This window comes from Mus caroli, chromosome 9 (assembly GCF_900094665.2).
Source record: "Mus caroli chromosome 9, CAROLI_EIJ_v1.1, whole genome shotgun sequence".
Lineage (NCBI taxonomy): Eukaryota > Metazoa > Chordata > Mammalia > Rodentia > Muridae > Mus > Mus caroli.
The window spans coordinates 96,458,468-96,473,894 of NC_034578.1; the positions used below are offsets into that span (position 1 = coordinate 96,458,468).

The 15,427-nt window shown below is 46.4% G+C and overlaps 1 protein-coding gene across 1 annotated transcript in view; it reads right to left on the minus strand.

Moving 5' to 3' along the window:
- Window positions 1-9,660: 9,660 nt before the first annotated feature.
- Pccb (propionyl-CoA carboxylase subunit beta) overlaps window positions 9,661-15,427 on the minus strand; it is a 56,711-nt gene continuing 50,944 nt past the window's right edge. The window contains exons 10-14 of the mRNA XM_029481987.1: window positions 13,518-13,667; window positions 13,270-13,370; window positions 12,857-12,955; window positions 12,028-12,127; window positions 9,661-10,409 (exon numbers count right to left, since the gene is read on the minus strand). Of these exons, the coding sequence (XP_029337847.1) occupies window positions 10,288-10,409; window positions 12,028-12,127; window positions 12,857-12,955; window positions 13,270-13,370; window positions 13,518-13,667 (572 nt within the window). The 3' untranslated portion in view covers window positions 9,661-10,287. The remainder of the gene's footprint in view (window positions 10,410-12,027; window positions 12,128-12,856; window positions 12,956-13,269; window positions 13,371-13,517; window positions 13,668-15,427) is intronic.

A 15,427-nucleotide genomic window follows, 5' to 3' on the forward strand; every position in this document is an offset into this window, starting at 1 on the left:
CACCCGACTGCTCTTCCGAAGGTCCAGAGTTCAAATCCCAGCAACCACATGGTGGCTCACAACCATCCGTAACGAGGTCTGGCTCCCTCTTCTGGAGTGTCTGAAGACAGCTACAGTGTGTACTTACATATAATAAAAAAAAAAAAAAATTCAAATCCACTCTGAGGATAGCATTAGTCTTATAAGAACACAATGAAAGTAAACTGTAGCACTAAAGTCATAGACACAGAAATTCTTGAATTCAACAATGTATCATGAGCACGGTGGTTTCAGCCCAGAGATGTGAAGATGGTTTTCATAAACATAATACATGTCACATAAATAGACTAATCAAATGATAACATCTCAATAAAAGCATAAAGTGCTTGCCATAACTCAACATTTGTTCATGAAAGAACCTCTAAAATAGCAGAAGTAATGTGTTTTGGCATATGTAACAAAAACATAGCCAATATTATACTCAATGGGGAAATGGCATTTCTTCTCAAGTCGGGAAGAAGACAAGCTTGTCCTACCTACAGTTTTACTTAAGAAGCTGCTTGAAATATTAGCCAAAACAACAAGAAAATTGGGAATAAATAGGATATGAAGAAGCCAAATATCCCAAAATGATTGTTATATTTATTTAATAGTCCCTAAAGACTACACCAGAAGACACTTTTAACAATGTAGCCAGATACAAAATCAATATTCAGAAATCAGTAGCTTTTCCATATACCAATTATAAAGATATAGAGAAAGAAATTGGAAGAAAATTCCATTCACCATACCTTAAAAACAAACAAACCAAAAAAAGCACACAGATGGGATTAAAAAAGAAGTGAAAGACCTCTGTGACAACTGAAGAACTTGAACACTCTAGAAGATGTAATCTATTGTATAGAGGTTTCTTCCAAGTTGAAATTTGAAACATTCCTACAGGAAGGATGGGAGGACCTCCTAAGACAGAGAAAGTAAACAATTCACAAGTCTCAGGATGTTCCAGAAACTAACAAAATTCACAGGCCTTTTCACCAAGACTGTAGACACGGAAACCTTGATGGAGGAACAGAGGCAGAGTTGCCTGAAGGCAGAGGCTCTGATCAGCCAAGCTGCCTGTGAGAGGGAGTGACAGCTGGCTCTGGGCTTGTAAGGTTCATGAGTTATCACATATTTAGGAGTGGACTTTTCAGTGATGCATCTATTTTCGAGTTGTTCCTGCTCATGTAAGTAACCCCTCAGCCATACTCCTAACCCCATTAAACTCACTGGTTCACCAAGCTGGACTTTCTGTAGAATCCTTACTTTGGCCTGTTGTTGGTCTCTCTCTGGGGTGAGCAGACTGTTGCTCGTGTCTCCCCAGGAAATCTCTCACAATTTCCCATATGACTAATAGGCAGAATATCTTTTAAATTGTTAGATTACTACTAAAAGTGAGTTACAGATTCAGTAGGATCCCCATGACAGTTCCAATTGCACTCTTTGAAGAATGGAGGCACTAGAGGAAGATATGTGGTGTTCAGCTCTGGCTGGATGTGCAAGCACACCCATACACCACACAAGCAAGCAGAAGCGAGCACACACGCAAACAATAACGAGTTACACTTATTTTATCTCACCATCAAGACCACAAATGATGGCAGATGCTGGGAATCTGAATCTACTGTTGGGTAACAGAAACAGCAGCAAACCAGACACTGAGACCCAGCATAGCCTCCACCCCCAGCCTCTCGCCGAAGCAAGACTGACTCCTCTTTGGCTTTGGCCGTTGTAGCTGCCTGTCTCTAAAATGATGGTGCTAATGACCTTGTCCTACACAAAACTACTTTGGCCAGGAAAACAGGATAGTTATTAAACAGACCTTAGGGCTGGTTTCCATTTACCAGGAACTGTCCTTAATCTGACCCAAAGGTCAACTACCTCAGGCAAGGGCATCTAGGTTAAAGACCCCCATACCCTATTGACTGTCATAGAAGGTCTGCTTGCTCTTCTGCCATTTTGCTCTTCTCTCTGTCCCACAAAAGATAGCCTTAGCAGTTTGATCCCCAGTAAACGTTTCTTTCTACCCATGGACTAGTTAACTTCTACCCATGGACTAGTTAACTTCTACCCATGGACCAGTCTAGTTAACTTCTTTCACTGTGCCCTGCCTGTAGTTACACTGCCCACTTACAGCAGCTTGTCTAGATCTTGACAAACTGTTCCTTGTGTTCTCTTTGGGATCTCTGCTTTCCCAAGACTTGACTCTGGACTGATATAAATTCACATATAGCCCACTTCCAGATTTGAAAACCTAAACCCCACCAATCCCTGAGCATGAAATCCTACCAAATGGTGACTTGAAATCTTACCAATCTCCACCCTAGAAACCTCCTCCCCTAAGAAACCCTATATAAGCTGGGCGTGGTGGCGCACACCTTTGATCCCAGCACTTGGGAGGCAAAGGCAGGCGGATTTCTGAGTTCAAGGCCAGCCTGGTCTACAAAAGTGAGTTCCAGGATAGCCAGGGCTATACACAGAAACCCTGTCTCGAAAAACCAAAAAAGAAAAGAAAAGAAAAAAAAAGAATAGAAAGAAACCTTATATAAGCCTGTCTCCAACTCAGTTCCCTGCTGCCACTCACCCAAGCAGGAGACATACTCTTGCCTTTCCCAATAAATCTCTTGGGTGAGGTTTGGTGACCTTGGCTCCTGACTTCCAGGATACCTTTTCCCTTCACAGTTGCCACACTTCCATAGATTTCCCTCAGAGCTGTAACACTTCCACTTACAGATGTAACATTTCCCCTTACAGATGTGACATTTACATCATGAGCCTTCTAAGTCTAGCCATTTCAAAGTGTCAGCTTCCTTTGATACCTGGATAGTGTTGGAGGCACATAGCTAAGAAAATTCTTTTTTTTTTTTTTTTTGGTTTTTCGAGACAGGGTTTCTCTGTATAGCCCTGGCTGTCCTGGAACTCACTTTGTAGACCAGGCTGGCCTCGAACTCAGAAATCCGCCTGCCTCTGCCTCCTAAGTGCTGGGATTAAAGGCGTACGCCACCACCGCCCGGCTAAGAAAATTCTTAAGTTCCCTCTGGAAGCCAGTAAATATATCATGTAAAGTAATATGTTAAAACTAGAGGAAAACAAAACAAAATACCATAGAGTTCTGATGTTACCTCCTTGTTATAAAGTGTACCTCCACCTCTTACTGGCCCCAAGAAGTTCATGTAAACCACCATTTTGGTTTATGCCATGTGGCGTTAACTAAGATGGTGGCATAGTTATATTTGTTATGATGTCACCAGTCAAGATGGTGACCAACCACATGGTTACTTTTTCATGCACTGAGCTACATTGTAAAGGAAACTCACTTTTCATCGGGGCACAAGTCCTTGTGGGAGCCTGTGAGGAGCGGGTGTGGCAGCAGTCCCAAGATGGCTCCGGGACTGCAGCTAAGTCTTATGACTTGCACCTGACTTCCTCATACACCTGAAAATAAGCCACGCCATCTTGAGAGCTGCACAGGTGCACCATGATGCTGGCAGTGTAAACAAGTCCATATTTGGTGGAGACATGCCCCTGCCACCCTGATTGGCTGAAGCTGCGTGCCTGGTGAGGTGACATGGCCTGCCGTGAGTGGATGGAAGCTGAGAGTATATAAGAGTGAGAGGCCCAGGGTTCGGGGAAGAAAAAAATGAAGTGAGAGAGATGAAGACTGAAGCTTGCTGAATAAACTGCTGTTAGAAGAACTGATGGTCGTGTCATTCTTGCTGGTCGAGAGCGGACGCGACAGGAGCCATGCCATGTATAACAGACTAAATGTGGAAAGTCTTACCTATTTCTTTAAAAAAAAAAAAGGCACAATAGTTAGGTTAGCATGGATATAAGAAGAGAAACGTAGGCACATAGCCCAAATTACCAAAGAAACAGGAATGAATTTCAGTCTCAACCCAAGACAGTTGAGTCCACATATCTTACCACACAAAACTGTAACTTTAGATGCCAAGTGCTGTCATCTGGATCGTGTTTTAACCTCCCATCAGTGCCCCCCCCCCCCCAGGAAGATGTTGCTTGGTGCCATTTTATCTCCAGCATTGGGTGGACTAAGACCAGACAATTGGTGACTCACATTATTGGTAAGAACCTAAGGACTTTGGAAACCAACTTGTTAAAATAGTTCATTCTAATTTAAAATCCTAATAGCCTGCATGGCACTTTTTATCCAGTTACAAAGGCAGCTGCCAGATGACGCATCTAAGTGAGTCATATGTACCCACCCTGAGACTGACCTGATCCAAGGTCTTGTAGAATCTGAGGACCTGGGTAGTGATGAAAAGAAGGGAGAATCTTATGCCCACATAGAGAATATAGGAACAGAAACTTAGGCTTCTAGGCTTTGCTTTGCTCAGTCTCCCCTTAGGCTGAGCAGGACAGTTTTACTAAACAGGGGAATGGAGCCTGGGGAGCAGCCAGAGGAATTGGTTTTCCTCTGTGTAAGGAAAATACTTCCTTTCTTCGGTTTCTTTCCATTATTTTTTTCCTTGTTTTTTTGAGACAGGGTTTTTTTTTGCTGTGTAGCCCTGGCTGACCTAGAACACACTCTGTAGACCAGGCTGGCCTCAAACTCAGAAATGTGCCTACCTCTGCCTCTCAAGTGCTGGGATTAAAGGTGTGTGCCACCACTGCCCCCGGCTCAACACCCCTTTTATAGGTGAGTACCTGAGGCCTAGTACTCAAGAACAACCAAAATAAGAGCAGATGGGACACGTCTCCCCGGGGTGGGCTCTAACCACTCCCTCAGGTGATCTAGGATCCCGAACGAGTCCCCAGACTATTAGAAGTAAGTTCAGGATTATAAAGAAAGATGCCACCATTCCTACAAAGAAACATTACTCTTGATCAAGAGAGTGTGCTTAGAAAAACAAACACACGGAGACAGAAAGTGCATTTGGCTTTTATTCCAAGTCAGGTAGTGACTATGCTTTTTTCCCATTGGCTGGAGTCCAAGCTCACAGTTTTAATTCAACTGCCTAGTCTGAAAAGAATTGGCACACAGGAAATTAAGGACAAAGGGGTCATTGTTTCAGAAAAAAGGTCATTGCTCCAGGCAATAAAATTCTTAGACTACAGTAAGAAGCCCTTGTGTAAACAAAGGTTTTACTGAGTGGGGGGGGGGAGTGTTTAAAACATTTGCACAAAATTCTTACAAGTTGAAGAAAATAAGATTCATTCCTGAACACAAGTTACATAGTATTTGATAGAAAAGACTCATATTTGCTTGATTCTTACAGGTTCCATACTATAAAACTAAATCTAAAAAAAAGTGAACTGCAGTCTAAGCCACCTATAGCACTCCTGGATATATGCAGGAGACTCTACACAGAACACAAACAATCTGCACACTCACACATACCACAGCCTTTTTCACGATAGCCAAGAGACTTATTAAGCTTAGACACCCATCACCCACACGAATAGAGAAACAAAATACATACATAGTAATACAATGGATTAATAACACAATATTATTCATATACAACACATTAACACAACAGAATGTTAGTATTAATCTATAAAGAAAAATGAAACTGGGACTGGCAAGATGGCTCAGTGGATAAAGGCACTTGCTGCAAATCCAGACAACCTGGGGGCAATCCCTGGGACCACAGAGCTGAAGAGAAGAAACAAGTCCTTCAGATCATCCTCTCATCGGTGTACAAACATGTACACACACACACACACACACAAGGACTGACACTGTCTCCTGTCCACTGCATGCAAACTGTCACGCATGTACACCTGTGCTCACAGTAACACACATACACATACACAAAAGATACAACTAGCATGATAACAGAAGAGAAAGATGATCTAAAGAGTGGTGGCGCACACCTTTAATCCCAGCAGAGGCAGGCGGATTTCTGAGTTTGAGGCCAGCCTCGTCTACAAAGTGAGTTCCAGGACAGCCGGGGCTACACGGAGAAACCCTGTCTCGAAAAACAAAACAAAACAAAACAAAACAAAACAAAACAAAACACAAAAAACAAAAAACAAAAAACAAAAAAAAACCCTTACTTCTAAAGAAAACAACAAATCTCGAAGAAGTAGAAGCAGCTCTGAGTGAGTGAGGTCCCTGAAGGTGCATTTTGACACTGGCGTGACCTGTCCAGGACTCCAATCCTAATGGGCTCATAGGAAATTGGCAAAGCTATTACTCAGACAGGCCAAGCTGGAGAAATGATGAAGCTTTTCTGGAGAGTCCCAAGCGTGTGGGTTTACAAACGCTTGACCACTGTGTGCAAACACTAGCAACCATTAGCAAAGCTTCTTCCTCCGGGTTGTTTAAGCCGGCGATGGCTCACCAATGGAGATCTACAGGCTAGCCAGCCCCACCCTACAGGCTAGCTAGCCCCTCCCTCTGTGCTCTAACTCATAAGCACACTCAGATCCCAAGTTGCAGTTGCAGTGTTAGAGAAGCCACCTGATCCGAGCTTCACGGCACAGGAGTCTGCTCCGACCGCCCTTCGTTCCCTTCCTTCATTTCCCTCCGCCCTTCGTTTCCTTCCTTCATTTCCCCAGCCAGGGTTTCGGGTCCCAAGCCGTGTGGTTCCCTATGGGGACAGGAAACACTGTGCTATCTTTCCATTACTGTGACAAAATACCTCAGAGAATCAACGTCAAAAGACAATTCTGGTGTCCGAAGGGCTCGCAGATTCAGAGGATCTGCTCTGTGCGCACATGGCCTTTCCCACTCTAAGCCTATGGTAGCACATCCCATCCCATCCCACCACACCACACCACACCACACCACACCACACCACACCACACCACACCACACCACACCACACCACACCACACCACATCACGGCCTAAGCATGTGATGGAGCAAGCCTGATAACTCCATGCAGTTGGGGAGCACGGTGAGGAGGTGCTAGGATCCCAATGTCCCTTCAGGGGCACACTCCTCACAGCCTAACTTCCTCCTTCTAGGTTCAGTCTCTCACAGTTTCGAACCAATAGCATCACAGACTGGGGAAAAGGCCCGCAAAGCTTTGGAGGTCACCTATGCAAACCATAACATTCTACTCTGTACCCCAAAGTCTCATGTCCCTTTCATAATGCGAAATGCATTTTAGATCAGCCTAAGTTTTAACTGGTTCAATGTGGCTTAAAAGTTCAAAAGGAAAGTTCTCTCCAACATGCAAGGCAAACTCACTTGCGAGTTCTGATGTAAACCAAAACCAAATTACCCATTTCAAAGATACGGCATAGCACAACTTTCCCCAAGGGAGGGAAAGGGACCTGGGCCAGTGAAACTTCCAAGACCCAGTAGGAAATTAGACCCTGTAGCTCCACTTACAACATCCAAAGCACAGTGCTGTAAGCAGCAAAGGCCATGTGCAGCCCCCACCTGTGAGCCTCCCGGCTGCAGTCCACACAGCCACTCTCTTGGGCTGCCTGTGCTTTCTGCAGGCATTCCGTGTACCTGGCATCTGACATGCTGGGTCTCCAGGGCTGCTCTGGCTCCACCCCTCAGTCTTAGGAATTTCTTCCAGGACTTCAACCTTACCATACACAAAACAGTCACGGGTGAGCTCCCAGGCATGGGTCCTGTGTAAGAGCAGTACTAGCTCTTAACCACGAACCATTTCTCCAGCTTCCCAATACTCAACATTTGAGAAGTTTTTCTTGGGGCTGGTGAGGTGTCTCTGAGGGTAAAGGAGCTTGCTCCCAAGTCTGACGATGCAAATCCAATTCCCAGGACTCCTTGTCCTCTGCCTTCTACGAAGGCTCCATGGTTCCTACACACACACATGAACGCAAACAGGATAAACGATTTCTAGAAATGATCTCAGCTCCTGGGTTCAGCCCATGGCCCTGTGACACAGTACACCATGGCAGAAGTGAAGACTTGTGCACAGGGCAGGTGAAAAGGACTGGTACCCAGTATGTCTCATGGCCTCACTTCTCCTGCAAGGCTTCATGTCTTAAAGGCTCTCTTACTTCCAACAGCACCAAGTCTCTAACGCTTTTGGGGACAGTCATCCGTATGATACTGTTAGGTATTGGGGGACACACACAATCATATGATTAGCTGACCTTGAAATAATAATGCATCAGCCAAAAGATCCACACCTGGGGAGCCTTGGGCCTGCAATACACACACATTCTCTGCTCTGATGAACACTGGTCGTGGCTCAGCTTTGAGTGGCAGCCCATAGCTGTAGAGTCTCCAATTCAGTGGTAACTACAAAGGCACTGCAAAATCACCTGCCACCAATCTTGATGACCTGAGTTTGATCCCCAGATCAGCATAGTGGAGGGAGAGAACTAATTCCTTCAAGTTGTCCTCTGACCACATACAGAGCCATGACAGTTGCTTAGCACACACACATGCACGCACGCATGCACACACAGATAAATGTACAACATCAACAACTGGAGCCAGGCAGTGGTGGCGCACACCTTTAATCCCAGCACTTGGGAAGCAGAGACAGGCAGGCTTCTGAGTTCGAGGCCAGCCTGGTCTACAAAGTGAGTTCCAGGACAGCCAGGGCTACACAGAGAAACCCTGTCTCGAAAAACAAACAAACAAACAAACAAACAAACAAAAGAACCAAAGCAAAAACAAAGACAAAAAAACAAACAAAACCAAAACCAAACTGGAGACTCAGAGCAAGGCACATGAGATATCCTAGTAACAATTTACAGGATCAACCATTTTCACAACAAACATGTTTTGAAATGTAGGAACACCTGGATCTGAAAATCAATATTGGATATTACATCTTACTGGGAATCTATTCTGCTAGACAAACTGATTCCACAGACATCTCATTTAATCATCAACAAGTCAGAGGGAATCAGGGGCCTACTCTATCATCAACAGTAAACTCAAGAAGAAGGAAGACCAAAGTGTGGATACTTCAATCCTTCTTAGAAGGGGGTACAAAACACACATGGAAAGAGTTCCAGAGACAAAGTGTGGAGCAGAGACTGAAGGAATAACCATCCAGAGTCTGTCCCACCTGGAGATTCATCCCATAAACAACCACCAAACCCTGACACTATTGTGGATGCCAACTAGAGCTTGCTGACAGAAGCCTGATATAGCTGTCTCCTGAGAGGCTTTTCCAGTGCCTGGCAAATATAGAAGTGGATGCTCACAGCCATCCATTGGTCAGAGCACAAGATCCCCAATGAAGGAGCTAGAGAAAGTACCCAAGGAGCTGAAGGGGTTTGCAGCCCCATAGGAAGAACAACAATATGAACTAGCCAGTACCTCCAGAGCTCCCTGGGATTAAACCACCAACCAAAGAAAACACATGGTGGGACTCATGGCTCTAGCTGCATATGTAGCAGAGGATGGCCTAGTCAGTCATCAGTGGAAGGAGAGGCCCTTGGTCCTGTGAAGGCTCTATGTCCCAGTATAGGGGAATGCCAGGGCCAGGAAGCAGGAGTGGGTGGGTTGGTGAGCAGTAGGAGGGGGAAGGAGATAGAGGGTTTTTGGAGGGGAAACCAAAAAAAGGGATAACATTTGAAATGTAAATAAAGAAAATATCTAATAAAAAATTAAAATAAAAAAAGAAAGAAAGAAACTGAGGCCTATAAAATAAGCTGCTCCAAAGCCCTAGTATCTTACCCAAGCATTAAAATTAATTCCTTGGGGGGAATAAAAAACAACACACAAGTATGTTGAATTAATCCGTTTTTATTACTATGACAAAATCTTGAAGGTTTGAGGTTTAGTTAGCTCATAATTCTGAGACCCAATGGCAAGGCACTTCCATTGGTGAAGCTCTGGTGACAACCCTCCTGGTGTATCACACCGTGGAGCCCGCATGGGGTGGGGGACTATTGAGACATCACACAGTCATCAAGCAGCTGGGGAAAGACTAAGAACTCTTAGCCTCTTCAGCACAGAGCCCAGCCCAGCTGACCACAGCATCTCCCACTATCTCTCTGCTCTCACTACCCCACACGGAGTCCAAGCTCCAACATGTCGACCTCTGAGGGCCACAAAAATCATACTCACATCAGTGTGAACCAGAGCCAGAGCCAGGCAACTACGATGCCGCCCCCGCCTCCTTCTGGCTTTCTTGTTTAAGATTGAGATTTTTACTATAACAATGAAATATTTATTCAAAAAGTACCAATGATTTTAATAGAGCACATAGTTTTACTCCAGGCCCAAGAACTCTTTATGTAAATCAGTCAGTGTCCAAGATACAAAGATCCATTTTTTCATGATTGTAAAAGGCAGGGAGGGGTACGCTGCAAAAGGCCAGCTTTTCAACTGTTGCTCTAATCCCTTCCATCTGCTCACAGTGGGATATTTGCATGTTTCCTCCAGGGACGATGGACCTTCTTGCTGGCCAGGACTTCCAGGTCACAGCATATCCGAGCACGAGTAGAGGATGGCTGGATGATGTCATCCACAAACCCTGGTGAGTTGAAGACAAAGCCATCACTGTGTGCTTGACCGAAGTCAACCACCCCAGCCCCATGCTCAGCCCCACAGGCCAACGATGTGGGTAGCTTTTGACCTGGCAGAGAGACACCAGGCCCTTAAGACCTCTCTGGACCCCTGAGGCCTCCCTGCTCTCCCAGGCTACCAACCTCTGGCATAAAAGCATTAGACAATGTAAGGAAAATGTGGCCTCCCCCTTCCTGCATAGATCTAGGGCCTCCACCCTGCCAGGATGGACAGGAGAGGAAATGAAATTAAGAAAACATAGATAGGGTTGGGGAGATGCCTTAGCGCTTACGAGCACTGCTGCTCTTCCAGAGGACCCGAGCTGGGAATCACTAAAACTACACCAGGAAGTTCAGAACTGTCTGCAGCCCCAGCTCAAGGGATCTATCTGATGCCCTCTTCTGGCCTCCACAGACACACACACACATACACCATATATACACAGACAAGTAAGTGATACAACAGAAAGTTTTTTTTGTTTTGTTTTGTTTTTGTTTTTTTGAGACAGGGTTTCTCTGTATAGTCCTGGCTGTCCTGGAACTCACTTTATAGACCAGGGTGGCCTCGAACTCAGAAATCCGCCTGCCTCTGCCTCCCGAGTGCTGGGATTAAAGGCGTGCGCCACCACGCCCGGCTAAAACAGAAAGTTTTAAAAGGCAAGAAGACACTCACAACAACTTCTCCAGCCCTGCCCATGGGTCCTCGTACAGTAAACCTTGCTTCCTCCATGGAGCGTGGTTTCTTCCCTGCCCTTGTGACCAGCTTTTACCAAGACAATGTAACAAAACTTAACAGCAGTAATTTCCAAATCCAGGCCTCTAGGCATAAGCTTCCTTTCTTTTTAGCTATTCTTGGGACACCCAGAATGCAAGTCTGGACTGGTCTAGGGATGTAAGGAAGGACCAGCCAGCAGCCAACATTACCTTGAAAGGGGGTCGGCCATCACGGACTGTCAAGCCATTGGCTGATTACAGCCATGAGAAACCCCAGCAAAACTGAAAGAGCCATCTAGCAAAGCCCAGGACACAGTGAGGGGAAGAGAAGTGGTTTTATCCACCAGGTCTGGGTGGATAACTGGACCAACAACCTAAAAACAGCACTCTGTCAGCAGCCTGTATAGGCCTACTGCATAGACCCGGCTCCTGCCCAGCCATGGCCCCATCACTCCCCCAGGCAACAGATACAAAAGACAAGGGCTGGTAAGATGGCTTAGCAGGTAAGAGCACTGACTGCTCTTCCCAAGGTCCTGAGTTCAAATCCCAGCAACCACCCGTAATGAGATCTGACACCCTCTTCTGGTGTGTCTGAAGACAGCAACAGTATACTTATTTATAATAATAAATAAATCTTTGGGGCGGAGCAAGCGGGCAGGGCTGACCAACCAGAAAAAGCAGAGGTCCTGAATTCAATTCCACAACCACAAAGGTTCATAACCATCTGTACAGGTACAGTGTACTCATATACATAAAATAAATAAATCTTTAAAAAAAGATTTATAAAACAAATGCAAAGATAAAAGGTGGCTAGGTAAGACTTTCTAGACAGAACAAGCAAATGACTAGGCAGATGCACAACCCCTGGCTCACCTCTCACGGCTGCAGGGAAAGGGTTGGCGAACTTCTCCACATACTCTGCCTGGGCGGCTTCCACATCTTGGTGTCCTTTGAAGATGATCTCCACAGCACCCTGTCAGAGAGAAATTAAGGTTTCCCCAGAGTGGGGTGCCAACCCAGACACTCTGTGTGACTGTGAACTTCACAGCGCACCAGCGCAAAGAGGCAGGCCACGCATGCATGCACGCACGCACGCACGCACGCACGCACGCACGCACGCACGCACGCACGCAGCATGCACGGACAGAAAGATGGACTGTGGCTCCAGTCCCATCCCTCTCCCCCTGTGCTCCTGATCATTCACTGATGCCAGCCTGCTTGGCTTAGTTTCCACTGAGTGCTGCTTTTCCTCTTTCACTGCCCCAAGCCCTGGGCACACAATGCGCTCCTCAGGAATCACGCGTGGAAGGCTTGGCCTTCAAGTGGGAGGGAACTCACATTAGTCATCTCTGGAAGTTACCTGGCTCAACCCTGACAGCCTTTTCAACACATTACCCAGGACAGAAGTACAGGTTAGCTTCTAGTGGGCAGAAAAGGGTGGCTTTGGGCACCACAAGGGCTGACGTGAGGTGATGGAAAGCTCTGACCTCCCTCCTATAGGTAAATTCAGCTGACTTGCACCTCTCTCCCTGGGTCCTTTCCTCTGCCCTGAAGTCACCCACGTGCCGGCTGTGGGAGGATTGGGGTAGGACTGACGAGGAAGGAGACTTCCCTCCAGGCCTGACCTAGGCTCTTGCCCAGCCACACAGGACTTTATCAGCAGAGGTCCCCAGCCCAGGAAGGTGCGCCTCCATGTCTTTACCTTTGCTCCCATGACCGCAATCTCAGCTGTGGGCCAGGCATAGTTGGTGTCACCAAGAAGGTGTTTGGAGCTCATGACGTCATAGGCACCTCCATAGGCCTAGAACAAACTCAGATGCCTAGTGTCAATGCCAGGAAGAAGCACACCATGTCCCCAAGCACGGCAGGAAGGCAACGGAAGGAGGCGGGGCCGTGCCCTACTGGCCCCTTAAGGCTAAGGTTCGGGTGGCCATTCATAGCGCACACCACCTGCCACTGGTACCATGGACACCCCTGCAACTCAAGTGCAGCACTGGAAAGAGCCCGCTAGACATTTCACAGGAGTGAGCAGGAGGCATGTCTCCTTCTGTGGCAGACCACCTCAGCCATGCTGCTGGGAGCGTGGGGGCATCGGCTCTGAGGGGAGGTCCTCACCTTCCTGGTAATGACTGTGATTTTGGGCACAGTTGCCTCGGCGAATGCGTAGAGCAGCTTGGCACCATGCCTGATGATGCCCCCATACTCCTGCGCCGTGCCTAGGTCAGGAGGAAGAGTTATCAGCTACCATAAAAGCCCTTACAAGGTCTCATGGCTGAAACCATCCTCACCAGGGCTCTGGGGACCTCGAGAGACTTCTACTGAAGACAGCCATCTCTCCCGCCCAACCCATGTCCGAGACTCACCAGGCAGGAAGCCAGGGACATCAACGAAAGTGATGAGGGGAATGTTGAATGCGTCACAGAATCTGACAAAACGAGCCCCCTTCACGGATGAATTAATGTCCAAGCACCCTACAAAGGAGAAACGTTGTCCGTGGTAAGCGCCTCGACAGCCTCAGCTCCATCATGTAAGGACATGACAACCAATCCAAAACCTTCACAGACTTTTAAAGCAGGTTATCACCCCCCTCCCCAATGCATAAACACAGTGACAGTAACAAAGAAAAAAAGCAACGACTCAAAGCCGAATGAATGAAATCAATAAAAAGAAATCAGGACAAGGAGATTGGGTCAGCTAATGAAGTGCTTGTCACACAGCATGCGATTTGAATTCAGATCCCCAGCACACACGTGAAAGTCGGGCACCATGGTGACTTTGTCACAGAATCCCAGTGCTGTGGTGGGAGGGCAGAGACAGAAAGATCCTGGGGCTCATGGCCGGCTGCACTGATCAGTGAGCTCCAGATTCAGAGAGACACAGACCCTGTCCCAAAATATAGAGGCGAGCTATTGAGAAATGTGATGGTCTGTATATGCCCAGGGAGTGCTACTATGAGAGGGTGTGGTCCTGTTGGGGTAGGTGTGGCCTATTGGAGTAGGTGTCTCATTGTGGGAACAGGCTTTGTCCTAGCTTCCCTGAAGTGAGTATTCTGCTAGCAGCCTTCAGATGAAGATGTAGGACTCTTAGCTCCTCCTGCACCGTGCCTGCCTGGACACTGCCGTGTTCCTGCCTTGATGATGATGGACTGAACCTCTGAACCTGTAAGCCAGCCCCAACTAAATGTTGTTCTTTATAAGACCTGCATTGGTCATGTTGTCTGTTCACAGCAATAAAACTCAAACTAAGACAAGAAAGTTCCTGCAGGAACCTCTCGCCTCCACACATACAAGAACACACAGAAAAAAATACTGAACAAAAGAGAAAATCTTTCCTGCGATGATACACATAAACACATAAACAAACTGAAATACACAGAAAATACAACTAGATACCTATTCATGTTTTAAAACTAGCAATAGGGGCTGGAGAGACGGCTCACCAGTGAAGAGCGCTGGCTGCTCTTGCAGAGGACCCAGGTTTGCTTCCCAGCTGAAACTCCAGCTACGGGAGGGTCCAACGCCCTCTTCTGACCTCCACAAACTCTGCAAATGTCTCTTCAGCGGAACACCTGCCTAGCACAAATGAGACCCTAGGTTCCTCTCCTAGCAACACACATGCGTGTGTGCACAAACTGGCTGGTGCGGTGGCGAGTCAGGGGTACAGAGAGGCCAGTTCAGTGTGTGCAGTTCAGTGGTGTTTAGGCAATGCCATGGGTTGAGTTCAGTTTAGAGCAGTTCAGACTGGAGTAATTGTTGGCCAATCAGTTTAGTTAGTACGGTGCAATTGAGCTCAGTTGAGTTGTCAACGATTTCATGCAGTTCAGAGCAGGTCAGCAGAGGCAGTTGAAGCCAGAGAATAAGGAGCCAGAAGATTAGAACAAATCACCAGACAGAAGCCAGATTGAATCAGTCAGATTAAAGAGGAGTTTGAGCCAGAATAGCTAAATTTCACTAGCTAGCCCAAGTTCAGGAAGAACTAGAAAGCGTGAACTAATTCAGCAGTAAGCCTCCAAGATAACAATTACATCTGGTGACTAAGAGCTACCTGGCTATCTATATAGGGAGACCCTGTCAAAAACAAAACAACAACAAAACCTATAGAAAAGGCATACAAAAAGTATGTTGTCTGTGAATAATAACAGCTAGAGTTTATAATAGTCTACGTAGTGAAAGAAAATAAAACTTGAGACCTGTGATTCATGTAATTTATGTCAAATAGCCCAAAGAGTTGTTTGTGAGCTTTGAAACCTGGGGCTGAGAACAGCAGAACAGGC